This window comes from Pleurodeles waltl, chromosome 10, assembly GCF_031143425.1.
Source record: "Pleurodeles waltl isolate 20211129_DDA chromosome 10, aPleWal1.hap1.20221129, whole genome shotgun sequence".
Lineage (NCBI taxonomy): Eukaryota > Metazoa > Chordata > Amphibia > Caudata > Salamandridae > Pleurodeles > Pleurodeles waltl.
The window spans coordinates 95,987,008-95,999,322 of record NC_090449.1 but is presented as its reverse complement, the minus strand read 5'-3'; the positions used below and the strand labels follow the sequence as shown (position 1 = coordinate 95,999,322).

Below are 12,315 nucleotides of genomic sequence, written 5' to 3'. Positions count from 1 at the left end.
ATTGAGCCATGGTTGAACAGAACATGTGCATTGGCTGGGTGAAAGTCTAGAAGTCAAAAAGTTTTAAAACATTTCTAAGTCCGAACGCAAAAAGGATTTTGTCACCTTTTGAGAGGAAAATTCTCAGTGAGTGTGCTGCCTCTGAAATTGTAGACAGTGATATGGAACCAAAGGGTTTCTATTTGATGCAGGCGGATCCTGCTGAAGCTCTGAAGCTTTGGAGAGTTGTCAGTGAAAGCTTTCCAAGTCCCAATGCAGAATGGGGGTTAGTCTTTTTTTCATAGGTGCTGGGAATCTTTATTTGAACAAAGCTGGAATTAATTATGACGTTGTGGAACTGTTTGTCAGATACTTTTTTCCTGTAGGTCCCTCTGCAGCCTGGGAGGAAAAGTTTTTCAAAGTTTCTTAACTTTCTTCTGGTGCACAAACACAGGAGTACAATTCTAAGGCCCACAAAACTACAGGGAGGGCATTTAGAGACTCTCATGGTATCAACAGAGGCCAACAGCAAAGTTCAGTTCAGGTCCAGTTAACATTGGTCAGCTGAGCATTTCCATGAAAGGACCTCTTTCAGCTTCATGTGTCCCTTTAGCCAAGCGAGAGGTCAGACAACTGACCGTTGGACTCCACTTCTCTGCCCTGGGTACAAGAAGGAACAGGCATAGTCCTTCAGGGCTCCACTTAGGACACAGACAGCAGGCCCAGTCCTCTTCTGATCTTCCACAGGTCCAGAATGTGTTCTGAGGATGGTACCTTGGTGTACCACAATTATGCCTGGCACAAGTTAACAGGTGGGGGTGGCTTCTGAGTAATACCTAACCAATGGGGTAACAGTTCACAGGGGCAACATTACCCACTGTTTCAGCAGCTCCTGCTTGACCAACTGCAAACAATCCCACAGTGTTCATGACTCGTCTGAAATCCATGAATGGAAAACACGTGTTCAGAGCCTGTGTGCCCACCTAGAGGTGTGATCAAAATAATGTGCAGTCCCCTGTTCTGTGGTCACTCAAAACCAGTTCCGGGGGTAGCTTCTATCTTTCTCGGTTTTGTGCCATCCCGATTAGGGTCACAAAAGGCTGCTTCCTCCAGGTCTCAGTCACATTTAATTGTTAAAGGGCGGATCTCTTTTGAAATTAATGAAGTTCCTAGGTCCACCAAAACTGGTCTTCAAGGTGTAGAAGAGCACCTCTTGACACCCAGGCTGTTGTCTCTGCTCTGGGAGCATAATCCACACCCTTTTCATGCCTAATTTAGGCCAAGTACAGGGTGAGCATTGGCTGGAGAGCTAATGCAAATTAGCCTCTATCATATTCCAGTAGGACAATTATAACTTTCAAAACATTACATTTGCCACATATTTACTAAAAAAATCTGACTTTGCAATTAGATTTCATTTTGTATTGAATATGAAAAGAATTTGAATGGAGTTCAATGAAGTAATATATTAAAGTGTGTTATCTATAATGTGACTTTTCCTATGTACTAGATCCAACCTGATCAGTTACAATGTAAAGGAAAATGTCATTTTCAATGTCACACACGTTCCACTCTTACATATTATGCACCCTACATTGAGAGCTGAAATGTTTGCTTAGGGGTGACTCATTTAACATCTCAAATCAGGTTTTCTTACCGGTCAATAGAGTGTTTTTGACAGATCTGTTCAGCAGCATTTGCACTGCTGCTGCTGGGCCACACAGGGTAGGCCTGAAGCCAACTTTTTACTTGCCACATTAGGGGATGGCACCATAAGTGTTGCAGTCCACAGGTGGCATTTAACTTTCCATGTCATAAGTGTAGTTTCTGCACCATATACTATGGCCTTACAGAAGAATTAAACAGGGCGTTTAAGGATTAGCCAATTCTTACATGTTTTAGAGGGTCAGAGCAGATACTCTGGGCACTAGGCAGAAGTGACCCAGCATGCAAAGCTTAAAAATTTAGTGATAAGATTCAGCAAAAAATGGGGGTGAACCAGTAAAAAGGGCTGTTTTCTCACACATTGTATTTCACCTGAAGATTTCAGCTGCCTTAAAGAAGCCAAAGTTTCTAGGTGAAGTACTCCTGATCAAAGGTGTTCTTCCAGATCTCATAATCGCAATGAGGCTCATAACTCCTTTCACTGGTCCTATTACGATTACCCAGGAAATCAGAATAAGGCCCGCATAGGGCTGGAATATACCATCAACAAATGTTCCATTTGTCAATAATTAAAAACAGAGTCTAAATGTTCACTGGTTAAAACAAAACCTGTCACTACGCAGTTGGGACTGGCCCTAGAACCTTGATTTTATACTGGATTGAGATCTTAGTGGACAGACATTTATATAGGCTTCCAGTTTACTGAAAATGGAGCAATTGTTTACTAATGTGGATGTCTTGAATTTGATCATAAATCTTGGGCAATGTAAAATGTGTATAAGATGCTCAAATCACTCAAGATTTCCTCCAAATGTAGCTGCTACCTTCTCCTGAACTAAATAAACCTTGTTCCCAATAATGTGTAAGAACTCTAACAATGAGTTTCATGGACAAACCTTGACAATTCTTTGAAAAACATTGATAGGACTATTTTCGAAAGCAAGAAGACACCCTGCAGAAGCCCATCCTGTATAAATTAAACCAAAAGTATTGCATGTTTCACTTCATGACCATATTCTTCAGAACATAAGCCATGTTTTGTGTTTATAAATGGGATAAATATGTAAATACATTCTATTTACCTAATGTGCATTGTGTTTTTCGGCTGACATTAATGCAACTAATATCAGAGGCATCCGATGTTATTGGCAAATTTGAGATGAGTTATTAAAGGAGAAAACAAAATATGTATCATAAACTTACCAACACTCGTTATCTTTTGACTCACAAGATCTTGCAGTAAAGCTCCAATGGCCGGGTTGTGCCTTGAGTACAATTCGTACCGGTTAATTCCAATGTGGAATTTTAGCCAGTTTGGATAGGAATCAACAGAGGTTTCTCCAGTAGGTACAAATTCATCTTCTTCGTTTGCTTCGTTGCCTTCATTTTGCCTAAAATAGTTTAGAAAGAGGTATTTTACACGCTGCACTTTTAGGAATTGTAAGAACTTGAATTTTAATCAAATGAATTAAGTAACTAGAGTTGGTTATAAGAATTAGAATGGTCTAAGGACTTTGGTGGTCATTCCAACCCTGGCGGTCGGCGGTGAAGCGGCGGTAAGACCGCCAACAGGCTGGCGGTCTTTTTTCATGTATTCTGACCATAGCGGTTACCGCCATGGCCAGCCGCCGCTTCACCGTTCCGACCGCCATGGCGTTAACGACCGCCGGGCTGGAGACCTGGGTCTCCAGCCCGGCGGTCGTCACATACCGCCGGCGGTATTCCAACCCGCCTGACCCCGGCTTACCGCCATGGATTTCATGCGGTTTGGGACCGCCATGAAATGCATGGCGGTAAGCACTATCAGTGCCAGGGAATCCCTTCCCTGGCACTGATAGGGGTCTCCCCCACCCCCAACCCCCACCCCAACTCCCTCACCTACCCCCCCACCACCCTGCCACCCCCAAAAGGTTGCAGGACCCCCCTCCCCCACCCGATCCCCAACATATACACACACATACACACATACACCCCCGCATTCATGCACGCACACATGCACATACTCACACACCCCCTCAACCTACACACATGCACACCCCCATGCACGCACACAGCTCACAACGCCCCCCCACCCCCCTTCCCTAGCGGACGATCACCTTACCTGTTCCGGTGATTCTCCGGGAGGGTACGGGACCCATGGGGGCAGCTCCGCCGACACCGCCACGCCAACAGAACACCGCCACAGCGAATCACAGGTCATGATTCGCTGGGCGGTGTTCTGTTGGCGTGGCGGTGGAGGTGGAGCTACCGCCACTTCCCCGCCTGCCGCCAGTATGGCTGTTGGCGGCTCTTCGTCCGGAAACGGGCGGAGCGCTGCCGGCAGTCAGAATGGCCCGTGCGGAAGACCGCCAGCACTTGCGGTCTTCCATACGGCGGTCCCTCGGCGGTCTGTTGAAAAGACCGCCGAGGTTGGAATGACCCCCATTGTTTGCTAATGTAATATGTAATTGTAATTTTATTGTTTTTATACTTTTAAGGCTTATGCCAAATAAAATATTTTTTTTTAACTGACTGACTGACACGCTGCCAGGTTTCAACAAAACCAAAGTAGGCCAGACCTGCTCAACTATTGCCTGCCTGGAGCAAGACACCAGTTAACATCTGTCTAAACAAGGCTGTAACAGCATGATCTTGCATTATTCTAAAACACATTCAAACGCCAACTCGAGCCTGAACAATAAACAAAACCACGGCTGAGATACTGATTTCAGATGATGGTTATTAAATATGAATCACCATAATATGCACCGTTAGTGACCTTGTGAATTAACCACGACTACTACAAGCAGACAGCGAAGAAATTAAACTATTAACTCTATCAAAATAAACATATATATTATTATCTTAGATTTGGCGGTAACCAGAGCCGGTGGCTAGCATCGAAATACACAGTTATGACTTTAAAGAATGTCACAATATTCCTATCTCATCTCCTGCAAATAATATGAAAATAATATATTAATGCCAGATAAAAATATGTGCAATGACGGCAATGGTAATGCTGGAACGCTACCTTTTTAAAAAAAAATATTACATGCAGTACAAATTAATATCAGAAACGTTCTAACATTCGGCCATTTTATAGATCACTCCGGCTCCGATCTCATAGGTTAAGATTGTGTACGCTTCTCATGCACAAGGCCTAGTGGCTTAGCATACCCCTCACCTTTCTCCTGACAGGCTTTTGGGGTTCAGGTAAACCCAACGGGAACAGACACTGCTTTCCCTAACCCAAAGCCTAGCATTTCTAATGGGCGTAATGAGGGCAGTATGCGCTACAAACTGACAGCCCATCATGCTAACTGAGTGACAGTGAATAGATGAGTGAAAAACATAGGCTTGCTTTTCATAAGACTGATTTGGTGTGTGTGTGTGGGTGGGGGGGGGTTGTATCCACACATAGGGGGTCATTCTCCGCCGCCGGCCTGGCTGGGACCGCCAGAATACCGCTGCGCGGTCAAAAGACCGCCGCAGGTATTCTGGGTTTCCCGCTGGGCTGGCGGGCCGCCTGCCAGCCCAGCGGGAAACACCCTTCCATGAGGATGCCGGCTCCGAATGGAGCCGGCGGAGTGGAAGGGGTGCGACGGGTGCAGTTGCACCCGTCGCGATTTTCAGTGTCTGCATGGCAGACACTGAAAATCTTGGTGGTGCCCTGTTACGGGGGCCCCTGCAGTGCCCATGCCATGACATTGGCATGGGCACTGCAGGGGACCCCAGGGGCCCCATGACACCCCATACCGCCATCCTCTGCCTGGCGGCCAAAACCGCCAGGAACAGGATGGCGGTATGGGGGTCGGAATCCCCATGGCGGCGAGGATTCCCCAGGGCAGCGGAAAACCGGCGGTACACCGCTGGTTTTCCGTTTCTGACCGCGGCTGTACCGCCGCGGTCAGAATGCCCAAGGGAGCACCGGCAGCCTGTTGGCGGTGCTCCTGCGGTCGTTGGCCCTGGCGGATTTTACCGCCAGGGTCAGAATGACCCCCATAGTCCTCACAAGAAAGGTGGTGGTGGTGGGGGTGGAGGTGTGTGCGTGTGTGTGTGTGAACGAGACAGCCTGAGAGTTATGTGTTTTTGCAGTGGTGCCAAATCACAGACTACCAGTGTGTGTCGGTTTTCTGCACACGGTCACTCTGTGAAGAGCAGACATCGCAGGGTTGTGGGGAAGGTGAGGGGTGAGGTGGAAAGCCCTTGCTGAGTCTGTTTCTAACTCGTCTTAGGAGGATCTAAGCAGCTGATGGTCATTAACGGGCGGGGGAACACCCCAGGACATCAGCAGCAACCTTGGCAAGCTTTTGTGTTTTTTATTCTGAGGAGGGGAAGGGTTGGTGCGGTGGGGGGCAGAAATACATCTCTAGCAGTTCTTGGTTAAGCCCCACCCCCTCCAAAGTCCCACTGCGTCCTCACACTGTGACTTTTTTAAACTGGCAAGTCTGGGTGTGTGTGTTTGCATGTGTGAGAGGCAGAGAGAGTTCGTGAAAGTTTGCGCGCATATATGTTTCTACGTGTTTTTGTGTATGTGTGTGTGTGAGACAGTTTGTGTGTGAGAGAGTAAGTTTGTGTGTGTCAGGAGGGGTATCTATCACTCTATAGGATAACCTACGCATATGTGTACCTTAATAGAGCGTGACATTTTAGTTCAATATGAAATAAGTGATCAGCCTGGGCTTTTCTTCAACGGTGTTACAGAACTCCCCAATAGCTTATCACAACCAGATATGAAAATATAACAGATTTTTTTTAGAGTATACATCACATAACAATCTACGCTGCACAGTTATATTATTACTTACATTTAATCCCTACTTAGCTTCTCTTTACTGGTGACTGAACGCTGGGGCCTTCCGTATGGCATCACCCGGCCTACCTTCATCTCACTACATGGCTCTGCTTTATGCAGTAGCCTTCTAGCTACCATGGCCATCGGGTGATTGGATTGCCAGATGGGACGATGAGTGAATTCCTATTCCATGCAATTATCTATCACATTAGGACCAAACCATGAAGAAAAAGCAGGTTTGAGTGGAGCTGAGGACGCCACAATAAGCTCTGCCAGACGGTTCTGCCTCTAAAACTAATAACATAATATGTACGACTTACAATAACGTATTTAATTTATTTGTAAGCCTCGTTGAGGTTTACAATTATATGTTCAAATTTTTTCTATTAAACTTATTTTACCAACACAAAAGACAATCCTCACTGGAAAACAGAGATGTTGGCACCCCCTTGTCAGTGCCCCCGGTGACAGCCCTCAGACCTGGGCTCTATAGGGTATTGAGACATGATATAGAATAATGTAACACGGCCCGCCCTTTCATGTTTCCTTCTCAGTTGATCAGCATGCAGCCATGCGTCTTCCATGGTCCAGGTGAACGGCTGTCTGTGTCCAGCATCCTTCGCCTACACCTTTAAAGAGGAGCTCGGTTTTACCGGAATACATTAGATGCTCTATAATGAGTCTGGGCAGCGGGTGTAACAATACACGGTTGTTCTGTCTGCGATTTCCCGGACCTGAATAGGCCCTTTTTCGAATGAATATATAAATGGAACAGGACTAAACCACTTGTTAGCAAAATATCCCACTTTGTCGAAGCCATTCTTATAACAAAGTCTATTATTGATTTTGTTAAATGATAAATGTGATTATAGGCCTGGCCTTAATAACCGGTGCAGCCATGTGCAGCCGCAGCTAAATTACAGACATTAATGATGACAGATCTTCAGGCTACTCGTTAGGCCATCAAAGGATATACTTCTGTGAGATGGGCAAAAAGCCTCTCTGGAATAGCAAAAACGAATTTATATTTTTTGTTTTTGGAAGCGGTGGAGCGCTTTATAGAGGAGCATTTGTTCTGGATACGAGCAGAAAAATGACACAGAGGATTTGATTTATGTGGACCAGTATCGTGTGTGTTTGTATGGATTTGGTTCGGGATGGATTGCTGAAAACAGTGGGATGGGAAAGTGGATGGAAGAAAACATTTGGCACAGTGCTAGACAGCACGAAGTGCCGTTGATTTAATACAGTTTAGTGATTTATACAGTCACCTATTCATCATTCGAGATACCAAAAGTAATGGCCCATAATCACACAATGTGCGATCCAGTAGCGATGCCAAGATTATAACACCTGTTTCTGAGTTTCGAAGCTTGCAATTTAGCTACTAGGTAACATTTACACCACGACTACATGTGTGACCTGCATACATGGATGCTGCACATGTGAACATAGCATAACTGAACCATACACGTGTCATCCTATGTGCGTTCGAAAATCGCTTGCCTGTTAATTATTACAGCAGTTGATACTGCAGTTACAACATTTACGTGTGATCTACATATCAGGTTTTACTATTGCACAATTTATGAGTCCTTAGTGTATCGACATCAGGAGGATGGACGGTTGAGCAGGCCTTGCCGTGGTTCACGCTGGTCAACAATGAACATATAATTAAATAAATTCACTCTTTACTGTGGGGACTCCTATCCAGCTGATATTCGCTTTTGTGTGGTAACGATGAGGTAAATTCTGACAGACGACAGTACCTTCTCCTTCGGCTTGCAGGAGAGTGCTGTGGTCCCAGAGCCTCTCCTTGCAGACCTTTGGCTCGCTCTCTTTCTACAAATGTTTTGTTTGTCATGGGAACAACTTTTTAATGCTTGCAACACGTGGGTTTGCGAAGCGGAGGCGAGATTTGAGGGATTAAAGACGTAAATGAAACATATCGTCAGCGGTTCAAAACGGCGTTGTGTACACTCGCACCGCTAGCACAAGCACAGGCCTGTGCGAGGCTGGTGCCCTCTCTCTGGTGCCGGGTGCCAGCCTTTAACGGCTCCGCCAGTTGATTGCGAGGGCACCGGGTGCCCTCAGCTATTGACTTTCGAAAGCATTTAGGAACGCGCGCAGGTTAAACTCTGCACTTCGCTTTATTTGTGGAGATGCTTTCCTGGAGTGCCGATGCCTTGGCCCCTTTGTGCAGCCGCCTGACCCTACCGCGGGGCTGCAGGGGCCTTTGTTACGCCTCTGGAAGGGACTGTAATCACCTCAGGGCGCTCCAGGCAGGTGGAGGCCGCGGTCCTTCCTCGGGCAGTTCTTCCGCAGCCGCTCAAGAGCCCTTAATCTCCGGCTGGTAAAGGACCATCTGCCCGGAGAGTCAGTGGGGCGAGTGAGAAAACTGCCCTCCGGCTCCTCAGCATCCTTCACCCCGGCGAACCGCGGCCTTTCACCAGCACGCGCGCGTTTCTTTCTGGCCCGAGATATTGAGATGAAGCGGCTGTTTAATTACCATGGAGGTGTATCTAAAGCACACGATACCACACCTGCTGCCTGGCTACGGCGCAGGCAATGCTCATTATCAACAGGGCAAGGCAGCGTACTTAGCAGGTGTGCATGATATGATATCTACGCAGGACAAGATGCTGTCATTTTAGAGGGGAATTAAGCAGGTGGCTATTCTTAATAGGTGGTAATGCACAATTAGGGTGGAAACGAACGATGAGGGTGGAAACGAGAATGATTTATCTGTGGTGGCCCGCAGGTCTCAGGCAAGACGGGAGAACACACTGTTAGGTGTGGACTGCTTCTACCTGCCTCCCATTCCTGCCTCTGGGATTGAGGCGTTTGCTTCATAGAGGACATTGAAAGGAAAGGCAAAGTGAGTAAATGTATCCATTTATGTGACTGTCTGGCTGTACATGCCACCTTATCCACCGATCGATCATAATTTGAATGTACCTGCCTCCCTATCTATCTATCTATCTATCTATCTATCTATCTATCTATCTATCTATCTATCTATCTATCTAGTATTCTTTGTATCGCTGTCTGTTTACCTGTCTGTCTCTATCTAGCTATTTAAGTATTAGGCTGTCTTTCTACCTATCTCTCCTTATATGTATATATCTATATGTCACCTACATTTCTAGCTGTGGGCCCCTCTTCCTACCTACTCCTATGTTTGTGGGTTCATCTGTCAGCCCAGCCGGCAGTCTATCTGTACATCTAAAACTTCGTGTTATGAGCAACAAAGGACTCAGTGCCCCCCTCCAACTTGGCTTCCCATCAACATGGCACCAAATCACCATCACATCCCTCAAATCCCACTGCTACTCACCACTCTGGATTCCCAGCTGCCTTGGGGTTGAACCTTATGTCGCTGTTGACGTTGAACAAGACATCATCTTCCGTCAGGTCTGGGATGTTGACCTTGTACAGGGGGTGTTCGTAGAGAGCCGTCAGCCTCGAGTACCCCTTGTCAGTGTGTGCTTTGTTTACACTCCCATCTTGAATGAGCTGTTTTTGGTTCAGGTCTCTACTCAGGCCATAGGGCTCAAGCTTCTTGAAAGCCTCCACCTTCTCCAAGGTGCCCATGATCTTCTCCAGTGAGTGAGAGGACAAGTTGGAGTTGGGGTCGCTGCTAAAGTCCTGCAGGATCCTCAAGGTGTGCTTATTGGGCCAGCCCGACTCAGCCCCACTCTTAGTCCTCTGCTTGCCCCAGCCCTGCGCCTCCTCGCTGGGCTTGTGGGCGCACGAGCAGCCCGTGGTCGAGTCTGTCCCCACGGCGCGCTTCTCCAGCTTTGGTAGTAGGTCAATCATAATATGCATTGTGCAAGCTATCAAAAACACCATCAGGATCAGCACCCTGAATTTACGCACCAAAATCATTTTCATTTCCAGGATTGCAAATAAATTAAGACTGTTTTAAAATTTTAAATATATACTTAATATAGCTCTTTCACAGAAAAAGCCTTATTGTGCGTTGAAAATACATTTAGGTCAATAAAGTTCTCTTCGTAAATTTCTAGAAATAAATTATATAAAGGTAATACGTACTGCTATGGTTCGGTTCTCAAATAATTAATTGGCAATAGCAGAGCTTTAAAAGTGGCATAAAAAAAAGAAAAAAAAATCTCATTAACGAACACACGTGCACGATATTGAATTAGGAAGCAGGGCCCTTTTATTCATGGAGGGGTGGATCTGTGTGCTTCTATTCAGGAATTTGAAAGGCCGGCAGGGAGAAAGGGAAAACCTCTTCACCTAAGGAGCCAGGAGATAAATTAAAAAGAAATCCAGTATTTTCTCGTCTCCAGTTGACAGATGTTCCACATGTCTCGAGGACCGCTCCCGGATGCAGCAGCGGACTCTCCCTTCTTGTGTGAGTCCGTCACAAACATTGAGAGAAAAAGGCCGGTCTGTATCCTGCCACCCACCCCGGCTGGGCATCCATCGTGCCCGGTGCTCAGCGGGCGCGGTGTTGACTCCGGTGGGGGCGCGGCTCTGTCCTCCCGGCTGCGGTGGCGGGCTGGCGGGCAGCCTCTCTCCACATTCCCCCTCGCACGTTTGGCACAAACAACAGGCAGAAAGCGGCGCCTTTCGAGTCTCCCCGTGCTCCGGTTGCACTGACGGCCCCTGAGAGCTGAGGGCTAAAGAGTCCAGAGGCAGAAAGGAGGAAGGGAGAGAGAGAGAAATCTTTGGCAGGTGCAGAGCTCCCCTCTGGGCTGCGCTGAACGCCGCGGACTGACTGGGCTCGTGGCGCTGCGGATCCTGCCTTCGGTGGGTGTGTTAAATATTATGAGCCAGCCGCGGATCCAGCCTTCCGCACGTCACAGCTAAGAGATTGGCTAAACCAGCGCTACGGTGATAGTAACAGGAACAGCCTCGGCCAAATGCACAGATTTTACACTCCTGCAGCTCCGAGGAGGGCAAGGAGAGGGCGTCCGTTTCTCGGAGGTCCGCAGGCTTCTCGCCGCTCGCACCGGCTGAACTGTAATGGTACAGTCTGGCGGCCCCGTGCCCGGGAGCGCGAGATCTGCCGTGTCATTGTCTGAATGATAGAGGCTGCGCCGCTACAGCATGTGCAGATCACCACCACCAGCCGCCTGCAAAATAGAGCAAAATTAAAACCTCGTGTGCGTCTTCTCAGGGAAGGAAAACCGGCCTCTGTTTGATGTTTTATGGCCGGTAGCTGTCTTGAAAAGATGTGAGAAGCAACACAGGCTGCTCATAGTACAACTCTGGCACCAAACTTAACTGAGACTTCTGATCTCTCCAGACAAATATGTAAACATTTTACTCCGATTATAAAAGTGCCTCGTTTGGCACTGACATACCAGTACCAATATTAATGAGCTTTTCATAAGTACCGCAAAACTCTACACACCTTTACCTCGCAAGGTAACAGCTATACCTTAGTGCAGTGTTTTTTATTCAGTGTTCCAGGGACCTCTGGGGGTTCGCAATGCCTACTCGGGAGTCCAAGACTGATAAGAAAATGAAATAATATTAACAGATTAATGCCTTTATGTGTGTATTGAATAAAATATGTAATAATTTGTGTACTTGTTGGATGAATACTTGCATCTGTATTTGTGTATTGTTTTGAAGTGCAAATCATCAAAGTTGTCTAAGCCAGGGTCCCCAGCCTCCAGTAATGACTCAGTTGAGGTACTCAGATTCCACTAGTGATTCACTGGAGTTCCCTGGTTTCCGGTATTGAATAACGGAGGGTCCATAGAACTCCAAATGTTAAGGGCCACTGCCTTGGTACTATGGATATACGTCCCTTCTGCCACTCTTTAATTAGGTGTTGGAGAATGTGTCGGTCACTTATCAAAAACGTCGAATCTCTCCAACCACTTTGCGAAGTAAAGATGAAACAAGGCCCTGAG

General features: G+C 46.9%; 1 protein-coding gene across 1 annotated transcript in view; it reads right to left on the bottom strand.

The window, feature by feature from the left end:
- FAM20C (FAM20C golgi associated secretory pathway kinase) overlaps positions 1-11,666 on the bottom strand; it is a 288,452-nt gene extending 276,786 nt beyond the window's left edge. Inside the window, exons 1-2 of the mRNA XM_069209831.1 lie at positions 9,759-11,666; positions 2,848-3,035 (exon numbers count right to left, since the gene is read on the bottom strand). Coding sequence (XP_069065932.1) covers positions 2,848-3,035; positions 9,759-10,315 — 745 coding nt within the window. The 5' untranslated portion in view covers positions 10,316-11,666. The remainder of the gene's footprint in view (positions 1-2,847; positions 3,036-9,758) is intronic.
- Between the last annotated feature and the right edge of the window lie 649 nt (positions 11,667-12,315).